Source organism: Chiroxiphia lanceolata, chromosome 2, assembly GCF_009829145.1.
Source record: "Chiroxiphia lanceolata isolate bChiLan1 chromosome 2, bChiLan1.pri, whole genome shotgun sequence".
NCBI lineage: Eukaryota > Metazoa > Chordata > Aves > Passeriformes > Pipridae > Chiroxiphia > Chiroxiphia lanceolata.
Window position 1 is genome coordinate 84,747,207 of NC_045638.1, and position 13,672 is coordinate 84,760,878.

The following is a 13,672-nucleotide window of genomic DNA, read 5'->3' on the forward strand; positions in this document are numbered from 1 at the left end:
GTTTCTTCAGTGTAAAAGCAAGAATTCAACTGTTGACCTGTTCACAACAAAGTATGCCTTAACTGTTTTGAAACATAAGAGCTATAGGTCTTCCTCATGGGACAGTCATAAATATCATCTACTTTTCCAGATAAAAATAACTGAAAGAGATTCCATTTCACTTTCCACCTTTTGCTGGAATCTTGGGGTTCCTTTTGATCTCAAATTATCCATGAAGGATCATCTTATATGTTCCCTACCAATGCATCTCTTATAATCCTAGAAATTTCTTGACTTAAACACGTATAATCCAAAATAGAACTTGAAAGCTCCGTGCTTCTGTGTGGTCCACAGTACTGACTAACACTACTCTGTTCCGGGCTATCACAGAAACTTCGGGTCTCAACAGCACATGTTCAACAATGCTAGGGCTCAGGCATACTAATTTACTTCTAAAAACTTAAATGACTTCCAGTCAGAAGCTCAGAAGTTGATTTTACACTCTGCATATCAAAATTAAAACTACAGATGCTTCACTCCTATACTTATTTCTCATTCTTATCTTTAAAGAAACTAAAAAGAAAAAAAAGAAAAGAAAATCCAAGCCCTAAAGTGCATTCTTGTATAGCTTCAATTCTGCAGCAAGTTAGTCTGAAAAAGCATTTTTGTTCTGTTTTTCCATACAGCACATATAGCCTCAACAGTTAATTTTTGATCTGTCATTTCACTGTGTAAGCAGAAAGGAAATGCAATTCAGGAGTTCAGGTTCACATAAATCTATAATCACTGACTTATTTAAAATGAGCCAGGACATTTATTCACATGTTTCCATTCACAAGTTTCTAGTAGCTCCAGAGTAAAAAACAATAAAAATGTCACCTTTAGAACACGAGTCCTTAGACCCACTGCCTTTCATGTTCTACTGCATTTCACTCGCTGAAATGAGAAACAGCAGCCACACATAAAGACTTTAACAAACCTTTCCCCTTTCCACTAAGTAAATTTATCTCTGAGGACAAATTGTCACGTACTGCCAACAGGACAACAGAAATAAAATTTTCTGATTTAGAAGCCCTAATCTGGCTATAAAAATTCACTGCAGCAACATTCATGATAATTTCTTATACTAACCAACATGAATTACAGTTCCCTCTTGCCTGTCTAACTAGGCAAAAGCACACAAGAAGAATCACACAGCAAGCCTAAATTATTATTGCCAAGGTTGCAAAACAAAGTTTAGGAAAATATGAAACAAAACAAAAGAATACATTTAGTTCCATGAATATCTTAACAGGTCCTGACACGAGTTTTACAGAATGCAAGAAATGCTGTCTAATTCCACAATCTAGCTATAATCACTGAAGATTAAAATGTGCCAGAACGGGGCATGCTGCAATCTAAAGATGACAGAAATAAATGCTTTAAAGGCTTAGTAAACTTATAAGTGAATCTCACCAAAGCATAAAAAGTTCTACACAAAAGATAAGCAACACAAACAGGGAAACATTTTCTGTGATTACACAGCTTGCTAACAAGATAAGTATGGCGTGATCACAGGCAGTTTAACAAAGCAAATCCTGGCAGCCCCAGGTCCACCAATGATTTGTGCCTAAAATAACCGATCACGCTAAAGAGAATATCCACTGCACCAAATGGCATCCATAAAATGTAACTGCATTTCTTGACTTTTCCTTTCTAAGACCGTCCACCACCACATGGACTGTGTGGCACTGCAGCCTAAGAGCCAGAAAGACAGTGACAGCTTTCTCAGAACTGGATACTCAGAGGTGCTGCTATATAGGCACACTGATTCCCCCCTTCTCTTGAAAAGTCCATTCCAAAGGAGTGATGGCATGTCCAACTAAATACCACCGTCCTTACAACCTATGTTTCCCGAATGAGGAGTTTCCACACAGTTGGTCTTCTGAATTCAAGGAAAATTTCCAAAGTTAGGACTTCCTTTCAGGAATCAAACCTTGTTCCCATGTGTTACTGGGAGTCCGAACATCTAATTAATTAAATTTCAAGAGGAGGATTTGTCATCTTTCCAAATTAGGTTAAAAACATTTGTAAAGAAAAGGAATCCTAAAAGATAGGGTATGAACCATATAACTTAGGCAGTTATAGAAGGTAAAATGGTAGTTAACAATAATGAATTTAAAAGTAAATACTAATTTCTTCTCTTCTGAAGTCTGTGAAGTTCTCGTCATGAGTCTGTCATGACAGACAGTCTACAAATACAGAATAACTCAAGAAAAAATTTCTGCCTGGAAGAAACTGTTAAACACCAGAATCTGAGAGAGAACTACATGATGGGTTTGGTAGATGCATAAAGGGACTTTACAGGATATCTACCTGCTAACATACATATGATGTCACCTCCTACCACAAATATTCAGAATTAGTCATCAACAATGACTTCACACAGACAGAAGAGAAGGTATCAATTGTATCACCCTAATCTGTACTATGATATATTGCCTTTGTCTTATCAGTTTTAGTCATCAATCTTTTCATCACCAGCAGAGTTCTACTCTTGCACAACTGTGAGGCCCCAGCAAACTGTCCCAGTGGTCTGAACACAACTTTCAGTTGTTTTCTTTTTTGCAGTTTCTCCAACTATACAAAAACTTTACATAATTCCTTTAGCAAAATAAAATCTTTCCTAAAGGAGTATAATCAAGTAACAGAAGTATTTTATATTTAGAGTAAGTTAACATCACACATCATTTAGAGAAATTTTATTTATTTGAATGAGATTATAAGAAATATGACACAACATTTAAATTGATACAAACATGCAACAAAAATGTTTGCACACACAACAGTTGATACCAGTTTAAAAAAAAAATAATTACAAAACTAAACTATATGGTGTTGGATTTCTCATCTGCAAAATAACAACCATCAAAGTACTAGATGCCATTCTACTACAGACGAGAAATATAAAATTACTCATCTTCTTGGGGCTATGATACAAGAAATTTTGAGCATAATACAATGCTTTACAGCTACTTCTCAAAGACCTAAGGTCACAATTTGCTCTTAAGTTATCTAGTAATGTAAAATTTTCAAAGAAAAATCCTGGAATGATTAAAACAGGCGATGAATCTCACATTTCCAATGGATCTTAGGTGCTTTTATTCTTGAAATAAAGGACTACTTACTTGGTTGGCCATGTAAATTGTGAGGAGGCCTCTCCTATAAACAGAAAAAATAAAATTAGTGAAGGAATCAAACATTTTTTGCAGACTGCAGAAAAACACTTTAAGCATTAAGAATACTTTTTTAAAGAAGAGAGTTTAAAAACAGAGATTATTGATGGAGGATGAATCATTACACCCTATAAAAAAATATGTACAAAACCAAAAATAGCATCTTGATAGCACAGTATCCAAAGCAGTGAGGAATTACAGGAACCAAGTTGTTATATATAGCAGCTTGCTACTGCACATGAGTCCTGAAGCTGTCATGAGGGGCAAGGCACCCTGAATTATACACCACTTATCATAAAATAAAAGCCTACACACAAGCTGTTAATGTAGGCATACGAACAATGACCTAAGCCTAAGTTAAATTGTGAATTTACAGAAAAATGCTTGTGTGTTAGCTTCTGTTTTGTGACCACTGCTATGTAACTTGAGACACCTTAGCCCTTCTGCTTACAATATTATGAAAAGTTTTCTACTGAGACTGATGATGCAGAAATCTTGGCTCAAGCCAGTTCAGAATCACAGCGCTAAGAGTGTCCTGGAACCATTTTCTCTTCTAACCTTTATCTAATTTTTTTCTCCCCTTCTATTTTTGGGTCTGTCCCTGTGTCTCAGCCCATAGCTCACACTGCACTTTAGGAAAAGTATAAACTTGGGCTCATGCTCTCACACTTTTGTTGATTCTATTGCAGCACAAGACCAAAACTGAACTCAACTGTGCAGATGTGAGCTGCTCCAGTAACAGACTGCACTAGATGTCACTATAGGATCCAGGTGAATTAAAAATTATTTTCTGTACATCGGTCACAAGCCACCATCAGCCTTGAGAAAGTGGGAAACATTACCACCGCAGATCTACTTTGCCTTCAGTCATTCCTCCTCCTCTGCAAAGATCTGCTTAGAGACTATGGTCAAAGGTTGGAACGCTCAGTTTCATTATTTCCTACTGGACTGGTGTTCTTAACATTTTGAGTTTACCATCAGCCTTGTAGCACTCAGGATTTTTCATATTGTCCCCACTGGTCTTACACATATAACGTGAAAATTTGTGTGAAGGCACCATACATTCAACTGTTAGAGTTTCTCAACATGGAATTGAGCTTATAACCTGAATCCATATTTGTCTTCATGCTATTCAGGATTTTTTTTATATTGCTACTACAGAAGGTAACATATAACAGAAAGTCTAACCTGGGCTTGTATGTTCCATTTTGTCATGACATTTTAAGTTTTCAAGCATTCATAAGACTGCTTAAGAGACTAGTATGTTAACAGAGCACATCTTGCTATCAGTTCAGTTGAAGAAGGGAACAAAACAAAAGCACAGATAGCAGGAAATAGAGAAATTCCAATCACACAGTCACCAAGCTTGATCCATCCAGAAAGAAATTTATTCAGTATTTTCTAATCCCCATGTTTACAAGTCCATAATTTTGCCAAGTTACGCATCTAGATCAAGGTTTTTCAGAGCAGATATCTAAGCTATGGGGACATATTCCACTCAAAAGCTTTAGTGCTTCCACATCATGCTGAACTTGGGGGAAGCAATGATGCAGCATCCTGACTTCCACAAGTTGCTCTCTACTCACAGGGAAGGTTCAAATTTGGCTTAGGTTCAAAACTTTAACCAGCAAAATCAGTTTGTTTTGTGGGTTTTTTTAAAGCAGAATTACGAATCTGCTATCCTTCTCCACCTACCATCACTCTGTATCAGATACCAGAAACAAAACTCTAGCATAGAAACCTAGAGGAAAGAAAGCCTGAATCTAAAGAGTTGATGAGGATGAGGCACACAAGAAACAAGAAGACAACAGAGAAGGAATAGGGTCTGTGAGCATTTAAGCAAAGCAAGCCCTACAACTTGCAATAAAGCATCAAAATACTGTACAACATTTCTCACCAGGAAGGGGTAAAAATTCACCTCATGTAATAGATAAATTCAACTCTCACATTGGTCTGCAAACAGTCACCATCTTTCAGCTGATTAGCTCGAGTGATAATATTGGTGGCCCTACCCTCTTGATTACCAAACTGGCAGTCAATACAGTTGTGTATACTGTAAATTTTATTTTACTTTGTTCTCAGGAAAAATATCAGGTATTTCATGTTTCTTGGATTCTTTTTTTTATCCCTGTAATAGTGTTGAAAATTTATGATAAATACCCAAACACTCAGCTGTTTGGAAACACAGAAATAAATTACCCATGAGAGCTAACCTGGTAACTCAACACACTTTGAATATTCTGGAAAACATCAGAACTTCAATAATATCCTGCAGTAACATAACTGCAAGAAGCTTTCACCAGCTACTGAGTGACAGATGCAGCTTTCAGGGTATACTTCATATTTCAGAGAATATATGTGTATTCACAACTGTATTATATATAATGTGCACAAAACAGGATGATAATTGTACGTGTACATACTTTACTTAGTGGATTCTCTCATGCAGTCCTTATTGTCATGCAAGCAGGGCTGACATGCAGCCAGGGTCTTTTAGTCTCCCATGAATATTTATTTAATTTTCTTATTTTTAAACACTAAAGCTAAGAATTTCTTCTAAATGAGCTTTAGTTTCTATTGTAGTCCCTTTGGCCTGAGTGTAAAACACCAACCACAAAGACAAAGAAAGGAAAAGGGGCTAAAGAATAGGAAGGAAAGAAATCAGAAGCTGCAGTGCAGCTGCAGCAAGACCAATGTAAGAAGTAGGTGGTTGGGAGAAGGAAAAATGTGCAGACAATAAATTTGCGAAAGGAAGTAACTTCCGGAACCAAAAATACAGCAAAGTTGCTAGATGACGTCATCTCAAAGTGCCTCCAACAAGCCCGTCTCTGAGGTCCTGCCTGACTCCAAGCAGAAAGTTTTCTTCCTCCAAATTAATTCTGTGACTGTTTAAAAAATAAACAGCCCCATTCTTCCAGGGGAAGGGAAAAAAAAAAAGGCGGGGTGGAAGGGGGGCAGTCTTCCTGGCCCTGTGCAAATGTGATCCAACAAGCCTAACCCAACCCTGAACTCCACTGTTAAAAAGCAGGTGGAAGTTCAGAAAACATTGCGCTATTCTGTGGTAATGACAGCTGACAGAAAACAGGACAGAAAGATGGAGGCAGGCCAAGCAAAAGGGTCACTAGGACAACCCAAGGACTGTATTAAAACTGCAGCTGGTAAACAAAGAGGAAAATATAATTGGGAAATGGCATTAGAAGAGCAGGAAATAGTTAAACAATAAAAACAATTAGCCAGCCATGTCTAACCACATGCTTTGGGAAGGTTTAAAGATACTAATAAACAGCTTACATTTCACCCTAAAAGTCCATGAACCAGTGTTAAACACTAATCTTGGGAACACCAACATCAGCACGTGGCTACACCACTGATGGTCAGGTGAGGTCACTACGGTAAAGCCCAAGCAGACGCACACAAATCCTTACTGCCCGTTCCTCCTCCATGGTTTCTGTCTTATGCCATTTTCCTCCAGAGGCCTCTTTCACAAAGATCTTCATCGTGGTTTCCCACTGTCTCCCAGTCACCTCTTCAACTGACAGTATCTCCCATACCCAGCTCTTTTCTAATGATATCTGTGATCTTTAACTCAAGAAGGAAAAACATGAGCTAGGGGTAACCCAAAATTCATGAGCAGCAGACCAAGGTCCATCCTGAGAGTTTCTTGTGTTAAAGAACTTTTTTTCTGAAAAAGTCTTAACAAGACTGGTCTCCTTTACCTGGAAAGGAGGATTGCATGAAAGCAATCATGGTTTAATTGCCCTTTAATTCAAGTATCAAAGAGTAGTAGTGTTTAATATACTTTTCACTTTGTTTCTCCTCCTTTTTCTTCCCAATTCACACTTTAACAAGAATTTTCTTTCATGCCTGTTAGAGAACTGAGCAGGCAATGTCTCAGAGTTTAGGTATTCAGCACAGGTCACATTATCTATGGCTGAATTATTCCAATCTTGCAGATTCCACTTCTAATGTTTAAATTACAGCAGACCACAGGCTTCCAGAAGATAATTCTCTTGTTCATTTCTGCCTTCCTCAAAGAAAAGTTTCACTTGATAAAAGTCACTTTTCAGACAACTTGGTAATGTTCAGACCAAATTCTAGCAAGCAATAGCTCTTAAACTATGGCATATAAACCTCAACAGAGAACCACTCATTTTTTTTATTGCACTGCTCAGAGAAAAGAGTCTAAAATAACTGCTAAAAACCCCAAAAACCTACAGGATAAAAATAACAAGGAAAACTAGCAGTGTACTGGGCCGCATTACGAGAAGTGTAGGTAGGAGGTCAAGAGAAATGGTTAATCCCATTTACTTGGCACTCATTACACCACAGATCCCGTGCCTGTTTGCGATCCCCAATACAAAACAGGCATTGATCAGCTGGCAGGGAGGACCAGGAGCATGGTCAGAGAGATTTTGACCTGACTCAAGGAAACAGCATTTTCTCTATCAAGACAGGTGAACATTGGAACAGGGACTCAGAGGGGTTGCTGTCCCTGAGGACCTCTGTCCTCAGCAGTTTGCAAGGCTAACTGGACAAACCCCTAAGCAAGATGGTTTGAACTCAGTGCCGGCTCTGCTCCAAGCAGGAGGAAGCTGCACTAGCTGACTTCCCAAGGCTTATCTGAACAATTCTATTATTCTACAGAAAAAAAGGTGGAATGAAACTTCAAAATACTATATATAATTTTTTTTCCATAGATTATAAAATCACAAGGGATTACACTGATAAATAATAACTAAAACAAAACACAAACTTTTCCTTAATGACTTAGTCACATATTTTAAAAAAAAATTTGTCTTTTAAGTATTTCCAGTCACCACAATCATTGATATATTATTCTAAGGGTACTTATCTTTACAATTTGCACTCTAGTTTCTACAAGAATCTGTCTGGCGTCTGAAAATGGTTACATCTTTACCTCCCCTGTAACACTACAGACTCCAACCAAGTGACCCACACATCATTTCTTCAACAAAAACTGAACTCCTTCAGTTTTCCAACAATGTTCCCTAAGATTTTAATCACACTTACAGCTCTTTACTGAAACTGTCTCATTTTTTCAGAACTCATCTTCAGGACTCAAAGTGAAAATATAGAAAATAAAAAAACAGATCAAAGCTTTCCTATTCTTTGTTTAATCAATAGTATTTTGAAGTAAAAGAAATCACTAAGGGCCACTCTCAGACTTTGAATGCATTTGCCTGAGAGCAAGGTATTTATACTTTCATGTAAGTGCCAAAAACTCTGGAAAACTTATTTGATTGAGGCCAAAGTCCAATTTCCCTAACACATGAGTAAAACATCCTATTCACGCCAATAGAAGCAGCAACTGCCCAAATCTGCATGCCAACATATTGTTTGTGGAACACTTTGCTGAAGAATGTTTTCTTGCCTAGCTTGACGTGCTATAAAATTCAAAGAATAACTTTAGTTTCACAAGCAGCATAAGCTTTTTCTTCATCTAATAGGAAATAATACAAAATACCAGTTTTTAAACACAACCTAGATTGTGTTTTCCTAAAAAATCATGGCCAGTTCTCTCTCTCCTTATTTATGGGTTTCCTTCAATGTACTTATGGTTTTCCTTAAATACAGAGTGTTGCTAAGCTAAAAAGCAACAGCACCAACAGCACACAAAAAAAAACCAACCAAGCTTGCCTGAAGGTGGGATGAATCCTTAGAAAGCGCTTATGCTCCTGGCAATTTTATCATAAATTAACCAGTGTTACCACAGTAGCCCTCAAAGAAAACTTCCAGCAGAAAGCAAACACCTTCTCTTTCTCTAAACAGCACAGAAGAGACGTAGAACCTGTCATTTTTAAGCTATTTCCTTCTCATTATTCATTCCTCTTTTTGAATATTTACTTCTTTCATATGTTTTGCCTTGCCATGCCCATTTTATATGTCTAATAACAGCACTACAGCTCCTACAATTCCCTCATAAAGAACTTTTTTAGTAATACGAAGTTTAAAAAATTGTTTTCTCCATTGCCTTGTTTCATTAAACCACAAACCCTTCTGAGTAGACATCCGGAAATCTAAACATTCACTGCAATTAATTAAACATATTTGAACTACTATAAATGTGCTTTTTTATATATTTATGTAAATTGTGGGGGTTAATGATCACTTTTTCTGTCTTGCTCAAAACTAAGGGGGAAATAAGTTAGCGAGTCAGAAATAACAGGAAATAACCACAGCAAGATGGATACCACTGTCTACAAAATTCACGCAAATTGAACAGGCACCTCCTTCAGCAGGAACAGCACACTGACCGAGCCCCACCCATGAATTCACACCACATGGGGAGGCAACACTGGGGCAGGGACACCCAGGCCCCCTTCCCTCCAAAGTTCACTCCTGTAACCCAGTGCTCAGCAGCAGTCAGGAGCAGACGTGTGTAGAAGGAGCCTGAAGATGGATAAAGCAGCATGGTAAAAATCTTTATGCATGCAATTATGTTCTCTGATTAAACATTTAATTGATGGGTTACGTTTCTCCAATATATGTAATAAATTTAAACAGCTAGGGTGCAAACACACACAAAAATATCCAACTCACTGCTAAGACAAGAGCAGTTTCAGCTTTGGTACAAAGCTTTCTAACTTCACTCCCAGTCCAAAATATCATGTTCCTACAATTTGCTTTTTCAAAACTTCTTAGTGTTGTCAAACCAACAAGACTGACCCAAGAATAAACAGGTACTAGAATAAAACAAGTCAAACTTACCTTTCCTTGTGACCTATACAACAAAATCTGAACTATGCATGACTTCTATAGAAATGATTTTTTCATAAATCCCTTATGTTAGTTTCCTACAAAATCAAGTTTGAATTTTATATGAATGCTACTCTTCATTGAATCTGCTGCACATTCTGACAGTTATCTCTGTATTTTAACAGATAATCTTTTTTTGGATTCTTTACAAGTCTAAGAAATCACAAATATAACTACTTTCATGGGAATCAGCGGATTCAAAGGTATATACGGGGTGGAATGTTAAAAAAAAAGGTAAAGAGCACATAACATGCTGCAAAAACTTGTTACAGCAAAACAGTAATTTTAACAGTAAATATTTTCATATATCCTAGTGTATATCTCATAGAAAAAAATATAAAGTTATATATGTTTATTTTAGTAAATAGCAAAATTTGAGAACATTTGTCCTTTTTTAAATTAAAAAAAAAAAAAAGAAAAAGAAAGACTTAAAAGAGTTAACTCTGGCTTTAATTTCTGAACATAAACTAAGAAGCTAACATAATAGTTTGTAATGGCTCCCCAGACAGGACTTGTGGTCTGCAAAAACAGGAAGAATTCCTCCCCTCAGCTTCAACCCCTCCTCACTGTAAAACATACCATTTTATAACCTGCAGAATTATATCAAACACACAAATCACATGTTTCCCCTAAAAAGAAAGAAGTTAAAATGAAGAGGTAAGAGGCAGGTTTTTTACAGCAGCTTGACACCACAAGCAAGCCAACTATAGATCTGGAGTTGTGATTGCATCCCTGTAATAACACAAGCACTACAGATTATGTTTAGGGTATCGTTAATCTCTCACACCCACCAATTTCCTACTGACAGCTGGAGGTCAGCAGCGAAGTCCTGGTGCAAAAGTTCACTTAAAATCAGCAGGAACAGATAAGCTTTCAAAATAATGCTGAAAATTATGAAAACAGACCAAAGAAGTAAGTTTTCAAAAAAGAACATGATAACGTTTTGAATTTAGTAAATACCAGTAGCAAGTCTTTCACATAAAGATAATGTTCAGGCACAGAACTTAATTTCAGAAATATACAGTTTAAGGACTCGTGACCCACTGCTTTTTTAAAGGAATATCGTATTGCAAAATTTGGGGTTGTTTAAAGTAGGAAACGGACACTTCACAGGTTGGGGAAATTGAAATTGCTCAAAACTGCAAATCAGTAATCCTTGCTTGGAGTACATTACAAGTTAAGTAAAATGGTTTCATGCAAATACTCAGAATTTGTTGTTCTTAAAAGGAAATAAAATAAAATCAACATGTTCCCTGATTTGAACACATGCCAAAGAAAGGGTATGAGAAAACTGGGAAGGGAGAGAAGCCAAAAAGAAAATATATCTACAGTAATACATTCCAGTTAAATTAGTACCAATAATTCTTACAGAGTTTTCAGCTAGTGCAACACAAGATAACATCTATAGTTTCATTTTTTTAACTGCTTTATACTCTTTTATATACAGATTTTCTTTCAACATTCCCTCCCTCTTCCTCCTCTCCCAGTTTCTCTAGGGTATCTACAGAGCCAAAACAAAGGCTGACATACAGAGGGGAAAAAACCTCTTAATTAAAGTGTAATGTAACCTCACAAGATTCCATTAAAAGATATAGAGATTCCAAAAAGCTTATTAGTTTCATAAAAAGACTGACTACGAGATAACAGAAGAATAACATCCTCATTTAAAAAAAAATGAAGAATTTCCAGGCATTTTTTAAATTATTCGCATTCTTGGTACAGAAGGTCTAGTGTTACTTAACACTTACCTACTGTTAAATAAGGCCCCAAATAACTATTTCTTTGGACTGTTGATAGTAACACAGAATTGTTTCTAATCAGCTCAGTCAATCACAAAGGAAACAGTTCTTTCTGGGCATTTTCTCAGTCAGGATACAACATGTGCTGTTTGGCCACTCTGTCTGGAAGGTATAAGCATAAGGCACAAAACCAAATAATCTCTTTGTGAGCAAAACTGCTTTGTGGTTCAGCAGCAGCAGTTGGTCATTTTTTCTACATATTTTGTTGGCAATCGCTACCACTTCATAGCAAAAAGAGGACATTATGGACAGAACTGTTACTAAAAATTAGGGAGAAGTGCAAAACAGGGCATGGAAAAATTTCAGAGTTGCAGATATGTGCAATATTCACAGACCTTGGACTTCAGTGTATTTTGAGAGTGAAAAGGACAGGAAGAAGGAGAAAAAATTGCTCATATAAGATTATTACTCCAGTTGACAGCTTGGGACTGTTCCAATACCAGTATTTGATCTGTTCTTCTCCACCTCTACCCTCCAGTCCTTCCCAGGCTAAGTGCCATTCAGCCACAGCCTACCTGCACAGCCCTAACCCAGCTCACAGCAGCTCAGTGAGAAGCAGCTCCAGAGGCTTCCCAAGAAGCCCTTTGGAATAACTGCCTTTCCCTCCCCAAGTCATATTCTGTGGCCAGTTTGAGACAGCCCATTCCACAATACAAGTTTTATTTTATAAGCTACTCAAATCATCTATTTCAAAAGACTTCAGCAGCCTGATACTCTTTCTAGTCTGTCACACTGGTAGCTATTGTTTTGTTTGCATGTTTAGAGCTAATTTTCTCTTTAGACTCATATAATTTTAACACTTACATTTGTGATTGGATTACACTGTTCACAAAGTACCTGAAGCAATATGCAAAAAAAGCTAACATGACAAATCAATCCAACTCAGAGAACTACTGCAGCTTTTCATGTGGTGTGACTAACTTCTAAATGCTCTTGTATTCAGAAACAGCAGACCAGCACTTCCAAGAGAAGCAGGTACGGACTTCTCAACACACACTGACAATTTGCTTTTTTTCCCTCCCCTTTAGACCCCCAATGACAGCCTACTAAGTTATATTAAAAGCAGGCTTTAAATCCAGTTAGGAACTATGAATTAATCACACAGAAGACAGACAAATACTATTAAGAGTGTGCCTACATCTGTAATGGCCTGAAACACAAGGGGTCACAAGGAAGAGCAGTGTCAGAAGTCAATGTGAACATTCTCTAGAAAGGCAGGCAAGCCATACTAAATTTTGAGAGTCGTTTCAACACATCCCTATAGACTGAGCAGCCATTTTCTGGCAGAACATCAGTACTGGATGATGAACTGTGCCAGATACTACAGACAGATGTTAATGAGGTATTTCACCTACCAAAGACAGAAATAAGCTACTGCCAAGTCCAGTTTGAACCTATTATTTTCTCACTCTAAGCGCAAAGATCCAAATTGCCAACAGTTGATATTAGAACACTTTTTATAGTTCCTCAGTCTGTTGCTCACAAGGAATGAATAACAGATACTGAAGAGCTGAAAAGGAAAAACATATCACTGAAGCAGCAAGATGGAGCCCATATAAATTCCTTCACGCAGACAAAATTATGCTGTACTACCAGACAGTCCATATTGTTTCAGTCTTTCACCAAAGCTGGAGCAGTCTCGACTGTGATGACAGCGTACTGGCCCAAATTCATGAGACCTGTTTTATGCTTGCCTTTAAAGCCATGGACACTGCTGTTCCTTTTTCTCAGACAGACCATCTTTAGAAGAAGGCTTTAATGGCATACACTTATTTTATCGAAAAAGCTTCAATCTGGAGTGGAGGTCATTAGATTACAAGAAACACTACACACACACGGCGTTTTATTTCCTTACCAAAGGAAATAAAAACATGCCATTTTTTGTCCCAGGATACAGAGGGG

The 13,672-nt window shown here is 37.2% G+C and overlaps 1 protein-coding gene across 2 annotated transcripts in view; it reads right to left on the reverse strand.

Annotated features, from left to right (window-relative positions):
- TMEM135 (transmembrane protein 135) overlaps positions 1-13,672 on the reverse strand; it is a 170,660-nt gene that overhangs the window by 129,653 nt on the left and 27,335 nt on the right. For both annotated transcript variants that reach the window (XM_032679423.1, XM_032679424.1), the window contains exon 4: positions 3,147-3,180. In XM_032679423.1, the coding sequence (XP_032535314.1) occupies positions 3,147-3,180 (34 nt within the window). The remainder of the gene's footprint in view (positions 1-3,146; positions 3,181-13,672) is intronic.